General features: G+C 44.6%; 1 protein-coding gene across 8 annotated transcripts in view; it reads left to right on the top strand.

Annotated features, from left to right (window-relative positions):
• senp6a (SUMO specific peptidase 6a) overlaps window positions 1-19,347 on the top strand; it is a 148,722-nt gene that overhangs the window by 109,917 nt on the left and 19,458 nt on the right. For 7 of the 8 annotated variants that reach the window (XM_078230074.1, XM_078230071.1, XM_078230070.1 and 4 more), the window contains 6 exons: window positions 298-515; window positions 3,782-3,873; window positions 4,913-5,029; window positions 13,263-13,385; window positions 16,455-16,547; window positions 18,487-18,875. In XM_078230074.1, the coding sequence (XP_078086200.1) occupies window positions 298-515; window positions 3,782-3,873; window positions 4,913-5,029; window positions 13,263-13,385; window positions 16,455-16,547; window positions 18,487-18,875 (1,032 nt within the window). The remainder of the gene's footprint in view (window positions 1-297; window positions 516-3,781; window positions 3,874-4,912; window positions 5,030-13,262; window positions 13,386-16,454; window positions 16,548-18,486; window positions 18,876-19,347) is intronic. The other variant, XM_078230072.1, reaches the window with a different exon arrangement.

Here is a 19,347-nt window from a genome sequence, read left to right as displayed (position 1 = left end):
TCCCCTCACACTTCTGTTGAATGTCTTAGTGCAATCTCCTCCACAGAAGGTGCTGTGAAAACACTGCTAGTTTTTATTAACCATCTTCCTCTTCATGCTTAAAATTCCCTTAACTTCTTCAAGAAACCACCAATGTAGCAATTAATCATTACCTTTTAAAAATCAATGTGCATTAATTGTATTTCTTTCATAATATTACAGTAACTATACAGAAAACAGCTGGCATTGCATGAAAAAACCTCAACGTAGCTATTTTTGTTGGCATACATTGAACAGCATTTGTGTTGTACTTTACAGCTACTGATGAACGGTACATTGTCCTAATTTTTGAATCTGTTCCGGATCTTCAAGCAACGGTTATTTTTGAAACGATTTTAATGGAAATTGGCAAAAAGAACAGTATTCCAAACTTTTTTGTCACCATATCATTTCATGAAGCAAACAACAGGCTTCTTCTATTTACACAGAACCTAGAGGAACATAACACCGGGAATCTATTAGTTAAAGACAACAGGGTAAGCATGTATTGTACTACTCTAGTTTATTTCCATTGATGAACTTGTTTTGCAGATATCTGATAAAAAAACAAACAAACCCAAACAAATAATAGAGATATAAAGTTGATGCATCTTGGTTCTTCTATGCCTCTACAAACTTGGGTGTGTGCTGAGTGCAAACTGACAGACTTTCATCTTATGACACCTTGTTGAACTCACATTACACGGGTTTCAATAAGGTCTTTGAAAGGCAGGGAACCAGCTTATAAGAAACGTTAGGAACAGAAAAGGTTACTTGCTCATTCACAACATGAATCCGCAGGTTTTTGAACTTTGCATCGCCATGAGCAGTTGGCTGACTCCTTCCCTTTATGATTTTGAAAACTTGAATTCTACCATCTCAAAGTACCTCCTATCTCAGGTGGAAGGGAGGAACTTACAATATTCTTAAATTTTCACAGAACTTAAATTTTTGACTGTTGCAATCTTCCTTATTGTTTGCCTTTCAAGAGCTGTCATCATCCTTACTGTAATTAGATGACCAGACGTATACAGTACTCAGGATGTGATTTGAATGCCAACATAATTAGAATCCTATTGATAGAAAATGTTTCTATTTGGACTTGTATAGAGACTATCATGACCTCAGTACATTCCCTAAAGGAGTACTTGCAGTCACTGTTGCATTGTAAGAAATATGACAATTAGCACACAGTAAGGTCCCCAGATAGCAATGTGGGACCAGAATTTTTTAAAATAATATTGGTGGCAGGATAGCAGTAGCTAAAATGTTGAGAGCTCCCCCTTTCTGTGAAATAGTGACATGGGACCTTTTATGTCCATCTAAAAGCACAGACAAGATCTCCTTTTAATGCCCCACCTAAATGGCAGCACCATCAATGGTGCAGCACTCTTGGAGTACTGCACAGGTGTTTCACATGAGCTTTCGTGGTAGTGTCTGATAATTCCTCAATACACAACTCCGAACCCATGAATCTTTTGGCTGCTGAAGTTAACTGTAGTGCTCCTGGGACAGAAAAATAATAGTATGGCCAATATTTAGTTTGGACCAATTGAGAATGGAAGGAACGCGAGGATTGGAATTCTGTGAAAAATCTGAAGAACAATGGGAATGCTGTCAGAAAATAAGAACGGCTGAGATCACTTGGTCTTTCTCCTTGAAAGAGAGGTTTAGTATTGTCGCATTAGCATGGTAAAAGATAAATATCTCCAGTTATTCCAAGTGCAAGCTTCTTGAAGTTAAATATGCTGCCAGGTGGTGAAGAATTCCTCAGCCTTGGGTGTAAGAAGTGGATTTATGTAGGAAGGAAGAATGGAATGTAAACATAGACTGGTCCCAGTGTTTACCAATCTGATTGTATCTGGACTGATGACCAAAGAGAGTTGATCACTGTTTCTGTTGGTAGATCTATATCAAATCCTGCTTGCCTTCCCTTTGGCTTACATGCCACCAAAAATCTATTGATCGTAGGCTTGAAGCTTGATGCTCATTGGAACATCCACAGCCCTATGGGCTAAAGAATTTCAAAGATTCGCAGCCTATTGAATGAAGACATTTCTCCTCATCTCGACTAATTAATCTCGACCAAATAACTAACTCCTTAACCGGAGACTCTTTGGTCAAGGGAAACACCCTTTCAGCATCCACTCAGCCAAGCACTTTCGGAACCTTACGTTTTGCAAAGATCACTTCTCATTCTTCTAAGCTTCAGAGAGTACATTCTAATCAATCTCTTCTCGTAGGACAGCCTTCTCATCCCAGGAATCAATCTGGTAAAACTTACATGCTGTCTACGGTGTATATCCTTTTATGAAGGATAGCCTATAATAAAATATAATTTTAATAGCTAAGATAAAAAATCCTATGGCAATGGTCAAAGAAGAGTAGGAGAATTCACTTGGTATGAGTGCTGGCCAGTATGTATCCTCCAACCAACACCAAAAAGACATGATCGGAACATCTATTTGATCATTTATTTCATTGTTGTTTGTAAGAGATTAGTGTGTGAAAATTGGCTACTGCATTCCCTACGACTGTAATTCTAGTTTAAAGTCTTCCTAGGGTGCAAATGGGGAGATGCTCTGAGGTCATGAAAGGTGCCTTATAAGTGTCAATTTTTTCTTATCCTGTTGACTCTGATATGAAGAATGGCTTCTCCTGAAAGATATAGGGTATGCTCCCAGTGCCTGAAAATCCATTTAAACAGGAATTGGCACCCTCAAGAAAATTTATTGGGAAGAGGGGAACCTCATTACTGAAGAAATGCTGCTCCTGTTCTTCATTTTGAATGTAATTTCTACCAGGAATGGAATAGCAGCATTGGACTCAGCTACATTCTTTTTCACTTGTACACTTCTTTAGTTGAAAATACTAATCAAGTGATCAAGATGCAAGTCGTTATGCCTTGGCCTCACTCGTGCTATACAATTTTATAAAAACATATAAAACAATCTTTGAACAATCCTATATCTTTCATTATAAGTATGATGTATTACATGGATGTTTGTGTGAGTGTGTGTATATATATCTATCTCCATGTAATATATATACTTTACATACATGCAGGATACACATATAAAATACACACATTCAGTATGCACGTACATAGGTATATATAATAAAAAAACTCCTGAACCAGAGAGAGTTTGAAGTCATGTACTACCTTGGAAATGAGGCTCTTTTTTGCAGTTTTTCCTGCTCCCTCAGTGAGATCTCACTGCTTATGCGTTTGAAGGCTTTTTATGAAAACAATTAATGCTGCTCCTCAAGTTTAAAAAGCCTGGAGCTGTTGCGAATGGTACACAAGATGTAATGATGCAGAAGTAAAATCTTTGTGTTGTCAACCTTAACTTTTACTACCAAGTTAGTGAATGTAGGTTTTCTCCTGGATGAGTCAGCAAGTTAACAAAATTTAATACTAAGCAGCATTGGATACGTTTTGTGTTTATAAATTGTAATTAGCTGAAAAAAAGTTATGAATTTCCATTTTCCTTGGATATGAAAGGCATTGGGCTCCTCCAAGATAGGAGTTAAAGATAGATACAGGATATGTGGTTGAGAAGAGCAAAGGTTACATAGTTTTACCTAAATATTCTGAGTGGGAGAGGCCTTGCAGTAATTTTACTGGATATGTCATTTTAGTCTGTAGAATCTGGAATTGGTCCATTTTAAAGAATTAAGTACAGTAACAGCAACTTGTTTTCTCCCCCTTCGATTTTCTTCTCTTCCAGTGTGTGATTTGTGTTTTAAATCTAATTTCTAGGTGCCCCCCAAATATTGTTTGAGGAACACTGCCCTTTCAAGTGATGATAGTTTGGGAACATCCCATACTTCCTTTACGGGTCCTATTGAAAAGTAAGTCTGTTAAGTTGAGAGGAAGAAGCACAGTAATTGAGTAAAGACCTATGAAACAAAACTAGTGTTTAATTCACAATGATGGCGTGGATGATTATATGCTGTTAAAGTGAGCCACTAGTCCAGTTTATGGCTTTCAGTCATGGAACGTTAAAACGTTTTGGAGGTAAGGGAAATATTCTTTCTGAAAATAATTGACAGTTGACTTGTTAGAGTAGATATGTGTGCATAAAATGAGTAGGGTTATATGGGGGTTCAAATCCCCCATGTCGTTGAATACCAAATTCAGTGTTGTTATTACAAAGAGGGTTTAGCAGAGGCCAAATATCTCCCCATAGAGCAAGAAAAAGCAGAAGAGACTTCAGCAGCCGAACCCTAATCCTACTTTGTGCTGCCAGAATTTTCTTTCTTGGGTTTTTGTTCTGTTTTCCTCCCCTTATCGCCCTTCCATAACGTCAGTCAGGAGAGTTTCTGACCCAAAGAACATTTCTTTATTGCCTTTTATTTTATTAATTCGTGGGTGTCACTGGCTGGCCAGCATTTATTGCCATCCCTAGTTGCCCTTGGTGGGCAATTGAGAGTCAACCATATTGCTGTGGCTCTGGAGTCACATGTAGGCCAGACCTGGTAAGGACGGCAGATTTCCTTCCCTAAAGGATATTAGTGAACCAGATGGGTTTTTCCGACAACAAAAAGTGGTTTCATGGTCATCAGTAGATTTTTAATTCCCAGATATTTTTGATTGAATTAAAATTCCACCATCTGCCGTGGCGGGATTCGAACCCCGGGGTCCCCAGAACATTAGCTGAGTTTCTGGAATAATAGTCAAGTGATAATATCACTGGCCATCACCTCCCCTATCCTCTATGGATTTCATAGAGTGCTTTTATGCACATTAAAAAAAGCTATACCAAGGGATGGTTTTAATTCTGTATTTTTAAGTGTTGCACTATCTATTATAAGACATTACCTATATTTGCCACATATTTCCATCATTCAATAAATTTTATGGTTCCAAATTTGGTTCTGTTTGTACCAGGTTGATTGTTTACCCACCTCCTCCATCTAAGGGTGGCATATCTGTGACTAATGAAGATCTCTATTGTCTGAAAGAGGGAGAATTCTTGAATGATGTTATCATAGACTTCTATTTAAAGTAAGTAACTCTGGTTACCTTGCAGTTGAGATGCATAAAAGGTTTAAATGGAAAGCACACTGAATTTGGAATGGCATAACTTGATACTAATGATGACAAAAATAAATTTGTTGAAAAATATAATTCAAACCTATACCTAAATATGTTCCTTGAAGTGAGATCAGATATTTGGCATTCAAATTGTAATTGGATTTTTGGTTGGATAAACTTTATTAGCATGATGAGTTTTGATGTGCCAATTAATGTGGTAAGTGGGGCTCTTGAGGGTCCCACATAGGAGCATTAACTTGTCACTATGTATCTTCACTGTATGTATCTCATGAATGAATACAGACTTGTATACTCAAGATTGCAGAGGACACTAAATATGGAGGAACAATGAGGTTTGTAGATAGAAACAGGAAGTTGCAAAGGCATACGAAGTATGTGGACAAAATGTGGCAGATTGGTGTGAAATGTGAGGTCATTCACTTTAGATCAGAGAAAGACAAATTGTAATAATTTCATAATGGTGAGACGCTAGGAGCTGTGAAGCTAGATGTGGTCATGTATGCATCACTAAAAGTTAGAGCACAGATAGAAAATGTAATCAAAAGGTTTGTGGAATGTCAGTCTCGAAAGGGTTGTAATGCAGAAGACAGAAAGCTTTGCTTCAATTGTACAGAGCCTCAATTAGAATCCATTTGGAATACTGCATTCAACTTTTGGCGCTGCACCTCTGTAAAGATGCATACTGTACTTGGAAAGGAGACAACACGGATTCACCAGAAGCTGGGGCTGCATACAGGGGTTTAAAGGGTGAAATTCTGAGGGCAGGTTACATAAAGCCTCTTGAGTTTAGAATAATTTTGAAAGGTGTTAGATTTAGGGCGGCTTAACACTGTGGTTAACACTGCTGCCTCACAATGCCATGGGCCTGGGTCCAATTCCGGCCTTGGGCGACTGTGTGGAGTTTGCATGTTCTCCCCGTGTCTGCGTGGGTTTCCTCCAGGTGCTCCAGTTTCCTCACAGCCCAAAGATCATAGAATTATAGAATCCTACAGTGCAGAAGGAGGCCATTCGGTCCATCGGGTCTGCATCGACTACAATCCCACCCAGCCCTTATCCCAATAACCCCATGCATTTACCCAGCAACTCCCCCTGACACTAAGGGGCAATTTAGCATGGCCAATCCACCTAACCCACTCATGTTTGGACTGTGGGAGGAAACCAGGACTGTGGGAGGAAACCAGAGCTGTGGGGCAGCAGTGCCAGCCACAGTGGGGCCCAGATGTGCAGGTTAGGAGGATTAGCAGGGTAAATATCTGGGATTACAGGGGTAGGGTCATGGTTGGATGCTTCTTCGGTGAGTTGGTGCAAACTCGATGTGCCAAATGGCCTGCTTCTGCTCTTTAGGGCTACGTTTTAGGAGTAAAATTAGTAAGGACTTCATTCAAAGAGTCAGGGAAATCTGAAATTCACTTTCCCCAAAAGGTTCTGTATATTCAGCTAATTTTTTTAAAGACTGAGATTAAAGGATATGGATCAAAGGAGGGTAAATGAAGTTGAGGTTGATTGAACAGCAGAGCAGAATTGGCTCACTGGCTGAATTTTCTGCTTTCTTAAATTCCAAATGGTCTTCTCATATCTTCAACTTTACATTCTTGTCTCTGCCCATTTCATTGCTTTGTCTTCCATTTTGAAGCTATGTTTAAATCACTTTTTTGTTGATTGCCTTTTCACGTGCCTGGTTGAGAAGTGAAAGTGAAAGTTTATTTATTAGTCACAAGTAAGGCTTACACTGCAATGAAATTACTGTGAAATTCCCCTAGTTACCGCAGTCCAGTGCCTGTTCAGGTCAATGCACCTAACCAGCACGTCCTTCAGAGTGTGGGAGGAAACCGGAGGAAACCAAGCAGACACGGGGAGAATGTGCAAACTCCACACAGACAGTGACTCAAGCCGGGGATCGAACCCGGGCCCTTAGTGCTGTGAAGCAGCAGTGCTAACCACTGTGCTACCGTGCCGCCCTAACCACTGTGCTACTGTGCCGCCCTAACCACTGTGCTACCGTGCCGCCCTAACCACTGTGCTACCGTGCCGCCCTAACCACTGTGCTACCGTGCCGCCCTAACCACTGTGCTACCGTGCCGCCCTAACCACTGTGCTACCGTGCCGCCCTAACCACTGTGCTACCGTGCCGCCCTAACCACTGTGCTACCGTGCCGCCCTAACCACTGTGCTACCGTGCCGCCCTAACCACTGTGCTACCGTGCCGCCCTAACCACTGTGCTACCGTGCCGCCCTAACCACTGTGCTACCGTGCCGCCCTAACCACTGTGCTACCGTGCCGCCCTAACCACTGTGCTACCGTGCCGCCCTAACCACTGTGCTACCGTGCCGCCCTAACCACTGTGCTACCGTGCCGCCCTAACCACTGTGCTACCGTGCCGCCCTAACCACTGTGCTACCGTGCCGCCCTAACCACTGTGCTACCGTGCCGCCCTAACCACTGTGCTACCGTGCCGCCCTAACCACTGTGCTACCGTGCCGCTCCCACTGTGCTACCGTGCCGCTCCCACTGTGCTACCGTGCCGCTCCCACTGTGCTACCGTGCCGCTCCCACTGTGCTACCGTGCCGCTCCCACTGTGCTACCGTGCCGCTCCCACTGTGCTACCGTGCCGCTCCCACTGTGCTACCGTGCCGCTCCCACTGTGCTACCGTGCCGCTCCCACTGTGCTACCGTGCCGCTCCCACTGTGCTACCGTGCCGCTCCCACTGTGCTACCGTGCCGCTCCCACTGTGCTACCGTGCCGCTCCCACTGTGCTACCGTGCCGCTCCCACTGTGCTACCGTGCCGCTCCCACTGTGCTACCGTGCCGCTCCCACTGTGCTACCGTGCCGCTCCCACTGTGCTACCGTGCCGCTCCCACTGTGCTACCGTGCCGCTCCCACTGTGCTACCGTGCCGCTCCCACTGTGCTACCGTGCCGCTCCCACTGTGCTACCGTGCCGCTCCCACTGTGCTACCGTGCCGCTCCCACTGTGCTACCGTGCCGCTCCCACTGTGCTACCGTGCCGCTCCCACTGTGCTACCGTGCCGCTCCCACTGTGCTACCGTGCCGCTCCCACTGTGCTACCGTGCCGCTCCCACTGTGCTACCGTGCCGCTCCCACTGTGCTACCGTGCCGCTCCCACTGTGCTACCGTGCCGCTCCCACTGTGCTACCGTGCCGCTCCCACTGTGCTACCGTGCCGCTCCCACTGTGCTACCGTGCCGCTCCCACTGTGCTACCGTGCCGCTCCCACTGTGCTACCGTGCCGCTCCCACTGTGCTACCGTGCCGCTCCCACTGTGCTACCGTGCCGCTCCCACTGTGCTACCGTGCCGCTCCCACTGTGCTACCGTGCCGCTCCCACTGTGCTACCGTGCCGCTCCCACTGTGCTACCGTGCCGCTCCCACTGTGCTACCGTGCCGCTCCCACTGTGCTACCGTGCCGCTCCCACTGTGCTACCGTGCCGCTCCCACTGTGCTACCGTGCCGCTCCCACTGTGCTACCGTGCCGCTCCCACTGTGCTACCGTGCCGCTCCCACTGTGCTACCGTGCCGCTCCCACTGTGCTACCGTGCCGCTCCCACTGTGCTACCGTGCCGCTCCCACTGTGCTACCGTGCCGCTCCCACTGTGCTACCGTGCCGCTCCCACTGTGCTACCGTGCCGCTCCCACTGTGCTACCGTGCCGCTCCCACTGTGCTACCGTGCCGCTCCCACTGTGCTACCGTGCCGCTCCCACTGTGCTACCGTGCCGCTCCCACTGTGCTACCGTGCCGCTCCCACTGTGCTACCGTGCCGCTCCCACTGTGCTACCGTGCCGCTCCCACTGTGCTACCGTGCCGCTCCCACTGTGCTACCGTGCCGCTCCCACTGTGCTACCGTGCCGCTCCCACTGTGCTACCGTGCCGCTCCCACTGTGCTACCGTGCCGCTCCCACTGTGCTACCGTGCCGCTCCCACTGTGCTACCGTGCCGCTCCCACTGTGCTACCGTGCCGCTCCCACTGTGCTACCGTGCCGCTCCCACTGTGCTACCGTGCCGCTCCCACTGTGCTACCGTGCCGCTCCCACTGTGCTACCGTGCCGCTCCCACTGTGCTACCGTGCCGCTCCCACTGTGCTACCGTGCCGCTCCCACTGTGCTACCGTGCCGCTCCCACTGTGCTACCGTGCCGCTCCCAGTGTGCTACCGTGCCGCTCCACTGTGCTACCGTGCCGCTCCACTGTGCTACCGTGCCGCTCCACTGTGCTACCGTGCCGCTCCACTGTGCTACCGTGCCGCTCCACTGTGCTACCGTGCCGCTCCACTGTGCTACCGTGCCGCCCTAACCACTGTGCTACCGTGCCGCCCTAACCACTGTGCTACCGTGCCGCCCTAACCACTGTGCTACCGTGCCGCCCTAACCACTGTGCTACCGTGCCGCCCTAACCACTGTGCTACCGTGCCGCCCTAACCACTGTGCTACCGTGCCGCCCTAACCACTGTGCTACCGTGCCGCCCTAACCACTGTGCCACCGTGCCGCCCTAACCACTGTGCCACCGTGCCGCCCTAACCACTGTGCCACCGTGCCGCCCTAACCACTGTGCCACCGTGCCGCCCTAACCACTGTGCCACCGTGCCGCCCTAACCACTGTGCCACCGTGCCGCCCTAACCACTGTGCCACCGTGCCGCCCTAACCACTGTGCCACCGTGCCGCCCTAACCACTGTGCCACCGTGCCGCCCTAACCACTGTGCTACCGTGCCGCCCTAACCACTGTGCTACCGTGCCGCCCTAACCACTGTGCTACCGTGCCGCCCTAACCACTGTGCTACCGTGCCGCCCTAACCACTGTGCTACCGTGCCGCCCTAACCACTGTGCTACCGTGCCGCCCTAACCACTGTGCTACCGTGCCGCTCCCACTGTGCTACCGTGCCGCCCTAACCACTGTGCTACCGTGCCGCCCTAACCACTGTGCTACCGTGCCGCCCTAACCACTGTGCTACCGTGCCGCCCGAACCACTGTGCTACCGTGCCGCCCTAACCACTGTGCTACCGTGCCGCCCGAACCACTGTGCTACCGTGCCGCCCGAACCACTGTGCTACCGTGCCGCCCTAACCACTGTGCTACCGTGCCGCCCGAACCACTGTGCTACCGTGCCGCCCGAACCACTGTGCTACCGTGCCGCCCGAACCACTGTGCTACCGTGCCGCCCGAACCACTGTGCTACCGTGCCGCCCGAACCACTGTGCTACCGTGCCGCCCGAACCACTGTGCTACCGTGCCGCCCGAACCACTGTGCTACCGTGCCGCCCGAACCACTGTGCTACCGTGCCGCCCGAACCACTGTGCTACCGTGCCGCCCGAACCACTGTGCTACCGTGCCGCCCGAACCACTGTGCTACCGTGCCGCCCGAACCACTGTGCTACCGTGCCGCCCGAACCACTGTGCTACCGTGCCGCCCGAACCACTGTGCTACCGTGCCGCCCGAACCACTGTGCTACCGTGCCGCCCGAACCACTGTGCTACCGTGCCGCCCGAACCACTGTGCTACCGTGCCGCCCTAACCACTGTGCTACCGTGCCGCCCTAACCACTGTGCTACCGTGCCGCCCTAACCACTGTGCCACCGTGCCGCCCTAACCACTGTGCCACCGTGCCGCCCCCAAGTGATGTGTAATTAGTTGGTACACCCCTTAAGGGTTAATGTTTAGAGAGCTGGGTGGTATATTCTAGAATAATCCATTTAACCTCTAGTTGATAATGGGTAACACTGCATTTTGAATGACCATTTCCATGAAAGGACATTTTATTCTATTTGGGATGAAATCTATATTGCTGAGATTGGTTCCTGGTAGGTAAGACACTGCAAAATACACACACATGTGAGCATCCAGATGGTTCATCACCTTACACAGCTGCACACAAGGGAGCCCAAACCACAAAACTAGTCAGCAGTTCACCTTAAAGGCTCCCAGTTATTCTGAAAAATAACATACATTCATCAACACAAGTATTATGAAACAATCCCTAGGGATACTCAACCAACCATCCCCGCAGCTCAGTGTTTGAAAAAAGCAACAGCGCCAAGCAATAACCCACTGATATTGTCCATTGCACACACCATCCGCCCCCAAACTCCATCCCGCTGACTGCCAGGTTTTACTGAGGTTGAGGTGGAAGCCAACCTGGCTCTCTGGAGGGGGTAAATATGTTAAAAAGGTTGGAAATTTCAGATTTAACCTGCTTTGCGAGTCTAATTGTGGCTGTCTGGATTTCTGGGACCACTGACAGTGAAGACAATTTGGGAAGAAGGAAAGTATCTTCTTGACGTTGGTTCTGGTAAGGAAGGGCCAGGAGTCCTTCATGACTTTCCTGTTGGTGATTGTGTCCCCATCACCAACCCTGTTGCACCCTCCAGTTAAAACTCCACATCATGTGGGCAAATCCAGACTTCTGAGTTTCTCGCTCGCTCCCGGCTCCTCCTCCCCATTCTCCCACCCCAGCTCCTGGTGCAGCAACAAATTCTTCCAATAACCGTGCAGATCCATATTCAAAATAAATGATTTTGTTACTTGTCCTCTCCAATATGCAAGTTCCACTGTGCTTTAGTATTTTACCCATATGTAGAAGTACATAATTCCTGTCACAAGGTGGCACTGTCTGAAAGTTCTTCATGTAATTTGCTTTATATTTTGTCGAGCTCTGAAGTGTTGGAGGATTTCTCATTAGTCACTGCGCAGGGAAATGACTGCAATTGTGCAATAACACTAATACCAGGACAATACTCCGGTGAATTTGAAAAAGGTTAAAGAAAGAATTAGCATTTATAAAGAGACTTTCATCACCTTGGGACGTCCTAACTGCTTTCCAGATAATTAATTACTTTCTTAAGTGCAGTTACTGTTTTAAACAGTGCATCCTAATACATCTCAAGGTACTTTACATACAATGAATTGTTTCCAATGAGCAAAAAGAATGGACTCTTTCTTTTATGTGCAGACCCGACAATAGCAATGAAATTAATGATGTGATCTGTTTTGGTAGCTGGAAGGAAATTTGGCCAGGTCACCAGTTAAATTTCTCAAATTTCATTATGGGATCTTTGGCATCCACTTGAATGACCAAAACAAAACAGATGATAAAGCTCCACCCCAGCAAATCAATTGCATAGCAGCAATGCAATACTAGAATGCCAGGCTAGACCATATAAGGGTGGCATGGTGACACAGTGGTTAGCACGGCTGCCTCACAGTGCCAGGGACCTGGGTTAAGTAACAACCTTGGTTGACTGGAGTTTGCACATTCTCCCCATTTCTGCGTGGGTTTCCTCCCACAGTGCTCCGGTTTCCTCCCGCAGACCAAAGATGTGCAGGTTAGGTAGATTGGCCATGCTAAATTGTCCCTTAGTGTCCAAAGATGTGTAGGTTTGGTGGATTAGCCATGGTAAATGTATGAGGTTACGGGGATAGGGCGGAGGGGAGGGCTTGGGTGGGATACTCTTTCGGAGAGTTGGTGCAGACCCGATGGGCAGAATGGCCTCTCTCTGCACTATAGGGATTCTATAATTCTATATGATCAGTGACTGGAAAGGGACTTAAAAATTGTAAATTTCTAACTTAGACAGGACTGTGTCAGTCATTGAAACAAGAGAAGAAGAAATGGTATGAAGGAAACTGAAATATATAAAGTAAAGGAAGCCAGTGGTGACCAGTAGGTGGCTTGAGGTCTTGACAGATTTCAGTTGCCACATTTCAATAATGAATCTCTTCCAATGCTTAATTTGTGACAAAATCTACAAAAAATCTCATCGAAGGTCCATTGGATGTTGCATACCCTTTGACAGATGTAATGTTTGCGAATGCAGCTTCCAATCAAGAGACCCCCGATCCCTGTTCCCCCAGAAAGGAGGAAAAAACATAACTTACAAATTAAGGAAATGCAAATTTCAACATTGATCTTTATTTTAGATATTTGTAGAATTATTTCCAACTATATATATATATATATGTGGAAGAGATCTAAAATTATGGAAAATTATTCCATTAATTGTGTATTGGTCAAAGTAATATCAATTTTCAGGTTTATATCTTCACTCGATGTCAAGGCCTAAGTTACTTTTTTTGGATCATTTGCAGCGTATGTTGAGGGAACTTAGCTATAATAAATACGGATTCAATAATTCATTGATTTGTCCTGCCCTTTTTTTGTAACTCTGCAGGTATTTAGTACTTGAAAAGATCAAACAGCAGGATGCAGATAGAGTGCACATTTTCAGCTCCTTTTTTTACAAACGGCTGAATCAGCGAGAACGACGGAACATTCCAGAATCTGCCAATCTATCGTAAGCTTTCATAACTGAGAATCAAGAGTTGTGTAACTTGCTTCCCTATTGAAGTGGAAATGCATGAAAAGGTTTTTGTGAAGAAATCCTATATTCTCCCACAGTTTTTCTCCGCCCGCCCCCACTACCACCACAGGGAAGAAAGCGAGAGCGATTGATGTTTGCACTGGCCATCCATGTCAGGGCATTAACTTGTCACTGATGTTCTTTTGAAAATACTTTCAGCTCAACTTGAACAACTTTTGTTTTCCACTTTCCACATGGGGCACATTTGAGGAAAAAAACAATGTAATCGGCTATGTGCTCCTTTAGTATGGAAATATACTGGATCACTCTGCTTAACCCTGAGTGTGACAGGTTCAAAAGGGTCCCTTCCTATTACACCATCTTGTTTGAGTATAGATGCACTCAATAACTTTGCGTGTTGTTTACTTCTCTAAGAATCAATGGCAGAGGGTTTCCAGCTGGCCCACTTGCCAGACTGCATTCATGTTAAATGACAGAACACCCCTGGCTGGCTTGTGCCCAGTTCACATCTTCACTCACTTGTATTATGGAGAGAGTTGATTTTTTTCAATAATTTCCTCAGCGTCTTGGGCATTAGATAAAAATGTGGAGCAGTCATCACTCCCCTCCATAACTTAAACGTTTTATTGGATTTTCACTGCATTTATTAAGAGACTTTACCACAGAAATGGACAGCACAGAATGGAATAAGTGTGCCTATGTTGGCTCTTAGCTTGTGCAGCCCATTACTTATCACAGTGAATTTTTCTCTCCCCATTGCTGTGTATTTTGCACTGCTCCAAATATTTCTTTTTGCATAATTTTCCTTGAAAAGATGCAATGCCCCCCCCTCCCCCCAACAAACAGGATCTATTGTACAAGTTTCCTGAACGTCGTGTAGTTTTTTACAGGGCATCTTTCATTTTTTTCTGTCAGCTTCCCATCCAATTAACAGGCTGGCTACTTGCCAGGCAGGAAATCTTGCAGCACAAGGTCACATTAGAGCTGTGCTGAGAATGGATAGGTCAAGGGGGGCACATAGTAGATGTGATCACTTGGGGCCCATTGATGGTGGTCATGCGGTCCATTTGTGGGGAAGTGGAGAAGACCTTTACTGGGTTCCTTGCTGGTTGTTAAGGAAACTCATGGTCCCTACTCATGCTCTCCAACAAGAGAAAATACTTTTGCTTATGAAAATTTTATATACCTTTTAAAATCTCATGTGTGAGTGGCCTTCCCTGTTCCAGCATGAACCTCTAACTGTGGTTTCTGACTCTAGCATCATCCTGAAGCTTTATGGTCTCTTTTGTTTTTATGCTTTTTTTCCGAAGCGGATGTCTGAAATTGGAGCTAATATCTTACAGTGAGTTAACCCATGCTGACCCTACACTTAATGCTGCTATTTATAAAACTCAAAATGCTGTTTGATGTTTTGTAGGTTTCTCTGCCTGTACACTCATTTTCAGGGAATCATGTACTTGAATCCCCAGATGTCCATTAATTCAATCTCTTTGGTGATTTTCCATGGAACTTACTGATTTCCTCAAAACTGTATTGGATCGCACTTATCCACATCAAATGATATGATCCACCTGTTCTCTAAGTTCACTGACCTATGCTATTCATGTTGTTATGTTTTCTTTTGCAGTACGTGTCTGAACTTTTATAACAAATCGCCTATAATGCACCTTTTCAAATGTCCATGTGTTGCATCTACACATCGGCATGTTTTGTTTTAATCTATCTTTACTTTCTTCAAAATAAAGTCATTAACTTGTACAAACATGGCTTGCCTCTACTCAACCTGTTCTATCTGTTCTGGATGATTAACTCACATTTCTAATTTAACATGAATTATGAATTTCATTAATTTTCTCTCCGCTGTCCTGAAACGAACCGTAATTAGTTGATATTATCCTTCCCTCCATTCTTGGATAATTTATTCCGAGTTACCTTTAGTTATCTGGCACAATTACTTGTCGAAGATGAATTGAAACATTGCGATCAGAGTCTCAGCTTTCACCTTCCTAATTTGACTAAACAGTTCGATGTGCAAGTCAACAGGGCCCAGAAACCTATCCCGTGGCACTTTGTAAATCCTTTTCTATAGCTAAAATAACATTCAGGAGAATGTTCCGTGAACCTGGAAATTACCCAAGTGTTTCTGTGTAAGTGTATTCAAATGTTTTATTCGATTTTGACCAAACTTGGAGATGGATTCTTGTCTACTTGGCTTTCATAAAATACTTCCTTTTACACCTGTGCTTTTTTTCTGGCCTTCCAATGTCCATGCTGACATGCTTCAACATATCCAAAATGCAGCTGCCTGTCTCCTGTCCTACAACATGTCTATCTCACCTCTTAACAACTTACCCCCTGCTCTCTTTGCTTTGACCTTTTTTGATCTCAAAATAAAACTCGTTAATTTTACAAACCAGGCTTGTTTCTAATAAATCTGTTCTGACTATTCTTGATGATTATTGCACATTTCTAAATACTAATTTAACTTGGAGTATGGATTCTATGCTGAACTACACTGGCCTCCCTGAATTTCCCAGTGTGTCTGCTTTAAGAGCTTTCTTATTTAACCCCTCATTCTTCTCTAACTTAGCAACCTCTTCCAGCTTTGAATCCCCTCAAGCACTGTCTGCATCTTTCTCCTACTGTACCTTGCCATCATTGGCAGAAATTCAGGATATCTCGGGTCTACTCTTTGAAATGCCTTAAGTCCTCCGATGGGCACCTTTTGGAAAATTTTATTTTCAACCTATCGTGCAGTCCCATCTTTAAACCCTTCCCTGTGACTGTCGGTTTCTGTTGCTATTTCGATGAGAGGTTCCTTGGGGTGTTTAGAATGTTAAGGTGCCATGTAAATATTGTCACAAAACTAAGGGTTCTCAAGCATTTGTAACACTGCCCAAAATTAGACTTTTAATGAAAATTGAAAGCGATGTTAATTAATTAAATTTATCACGTATAACAGTGAATCATTTTTAGTAGCGTACTTCTCTGTTATATGTACATATGCGTTATAGTCTCAATAAGCCTTCTGATACCATTTAGGTTACCACAAAGACGTCATGCCAGGGTGAAAACATGGACAAGACACGTGGATCTCTTTCAAAAGGATTTTGTTTTTGTTCCTATTAATGAAACGTAAGTATCATAGCAACCTGCGTTGTGTTTATTTGCGCAGGGACACCATCAATATTAGTTTTGGAAACTATTCAAGTGCTGAGATGTGATATCCTCTCCCTTTGTAGTATTTGAACATCCAGGGGGTTTTATATTAAACAAGACTCGAATTGGGACTGTAAATTAAACAGAATGTTGCTCTGATTATTGGTGTTGCTGGAGGTGTAACAATTGTGGGGCAAAAGAATAACGCAAAGTAGAAAATAAGTATTTGAATTGTCACCTGAAGTCTTCCAAATGATATTAGAATTCTCTGTGCTAAAATTATTTACAACAATAACAGCAAGTTGCATTTGCATATAATATTTAATGTAGTAAAAGATCCCAACCTCACAGGAGCTTAATTGGGTTAAGATTAACACTGATCCAAAGAAGGAGACATTAGGATAGGTGACCAAAAGTTTGACCCAATTTTTTTTAAGGTCTTAAAGGAGAGAAATGGGATTTTGGGAAGGAATCCAGAACTTGGTGCCTAGATGACTGCGTTCCATATTTGTGAACAAATAGAATTGAAATGCGATTTCTCAGTAAAGGTTTAATTAAATTTGACTCATTTGTTATCCAATAAAGGCATTTTCTTTAATTTGAGAACATTTCTCTCAATTTTCCAAGGCAAATTCCTCACTTTTTTTGTATAGCTCCAATTTAAAACAAAGCCATTTAATTGGTCTCATTCCCCGTTTCCATAACTCTACACCTTTCCTTCTCAAGTATTTATCCAATTCCCCTTTTTAAAGTTACTATTGAATTTGTTTCCAGTGCCCTTTTGGGCAGTACAGTCTGGATCACAACTTATTCTTTACTTCCTCTTTGATATTTTGCCAATTATCTTAAATCAGTGCCCTCTAGTTACTATCCCAGTCAACCACCCCCAACTATGATGGTAAGTCGCTCCTTATTTATTCTGACCACCTGTATCAAATCCCCTCCTGGCCCTCTCTGTTCCAAAAATAGCAATCCCAGTATTTATAGTCCTTCATCCCTGACACCATTCTAATAAATCTCCTCTCTAGTTATTTGACATTCACAGAAAATTCTGGAGGACCTTAAGGCCACCAAAATAGGGAAGACTCAATTAAATTGCAAAGTGGTTTTGAAGGAATGGTGAGTCAGGGAATGCGGGGTCATCAGGTTAAAACTGGGAATGAGGAGTGAGGTGTTGAGGCAACACGTGGCCAAGCCAGGGACAATTACACTTTTGTGTTGAGACTACTTGAGTTCTCCTACTATAAGACAATTCAGATCAACTAATGTTGTACAAACCCGGAATTGGACCTGGATTTTATGGTCAGTTACTTGATGAACTTCCTGAGCCGTCTGGAGTCCTGCCAGTTCACCCTTCTATAACTGAGAAGTTTTCAAAGTTTTTATTTTGCGGTAATTGATCTAACCCAGAAAACCAGATTGAAATTTTTTAAATATACATTCGTAGGATGTGGGTGTCACTGGCTAGGCCAGCGTTTATTGCCCATCTTTAAGTGCTCTTGAAAAGATGGTGCTGGGTGTGTTCTTGAACTGCTGCAGTCCATGTATTGTCGGTATACCCACCATGCTGTTCAGAAGGGAGTTCCAGGATTTTTACCCAGTGACAATGAAGGAATGGTGGTAGAGTTCCAAGTTAGATGGTGTGTGACTTAGAGGGAAAGTTGCAGGTATTGTTGTTCCCATGCACCTACTACCTTTGTCCTTCTAAGTGGTAGAGGGTTTGGAAGGTGCTGTCTAAGGAGCCTTGGCCAGTTCTTGCACTGCACCTTGTTGATGGTATGCACTACTGCCATTGTTCGCCGGTGGTGGCGGGAGTGAATGTTGAAGGTGGTGTTTGGGGTGATTTCCAAAGGAAGATTTATTATTTAGCAAAAATCAAAGATGCTAATATAAAATCATCTTTTCTTTTCTAAAGGGCCCATTGGTTTTTGGCTGTGATTTGTTTTCCTGGCCTTTGCACTGAACAAAATATCAAGTCACAGGAAAATGAAGGAATGCTGTTCAATAGCTCCACACTAGAGGAAAGCAACAGTAACTGGCCATCGTTGCAAGGGGAGACTGATGGTTTAGCTGACAACTCAACTTCTGCAAACGTGCTAAGAAAAACTCCTGACACTATCGAGAAGATGTCTGAACTCAGTGTTGGTAGTAACTGTGAATGTGTGGAATTTGATAAACTCCATACAAGAAGATGCTTATTAACAAATAAATTCCTCAGTAATGTTAATCAGCTGGACACTGAATTTGAAGATGACCAAAACTCGAACACAAGGGCAGAAAATGTTGCGGAAAGTAAACAGCTAGGTACCTGTTTATTTTTAATTTCAGAACTAAGCTAACAGGAACAACTCTTCAATTTTAAGTGAGCTTGTCACTTTGAAACTTTTTCTTGAGGTGGATAAAATCCTGTACATGAAGAAGCTGAAATGATCAAGATTGAGTAAACTTTACAACTGTCTTTTAAAGGAGTAATTGTACCCAAACTGCCATTTCAGAATATGTTTGAAAATTAATTTCATAACTAAATGATGAGAACCTTGCACTCACTACTTTTCCCACTTCAGTGGTTTCATTAGTAATGCATGGTTCTGATACTGCTACATTTTACTTTCAGTAATACACTTGCATACAGAAATCCATTGGTTTTCATTGATTCATAAAACTTGAGATAAATATTGAGAATAATGGATCTGAAATGACAATGAAAGCTAAGTCTGGGAAAGTAAAATTCACGGAGATGGAAATGTGCTTTCCACTGAGTCGTGCAGCGTTTCCC

The sequence above is a fragment of the Mustelus asterias genome, chromosome 15 (assembly GCF_964213995.1).
Source record: "Mustelus asterias chromosome 15, sMusAst1.hap1.1, whole genome shotgun sequence".
NCBI classification, from domain to species: domain Eukaryota; kingdom Metazoa; phylum Chordata; class Chondrichthyes; order Carcharhiniformes; family Triakidae; genus Mustelus; species Mustelus asterias.
This window is presented reverse-complemented; position numbering and strand designations above follow the sequence as displayed.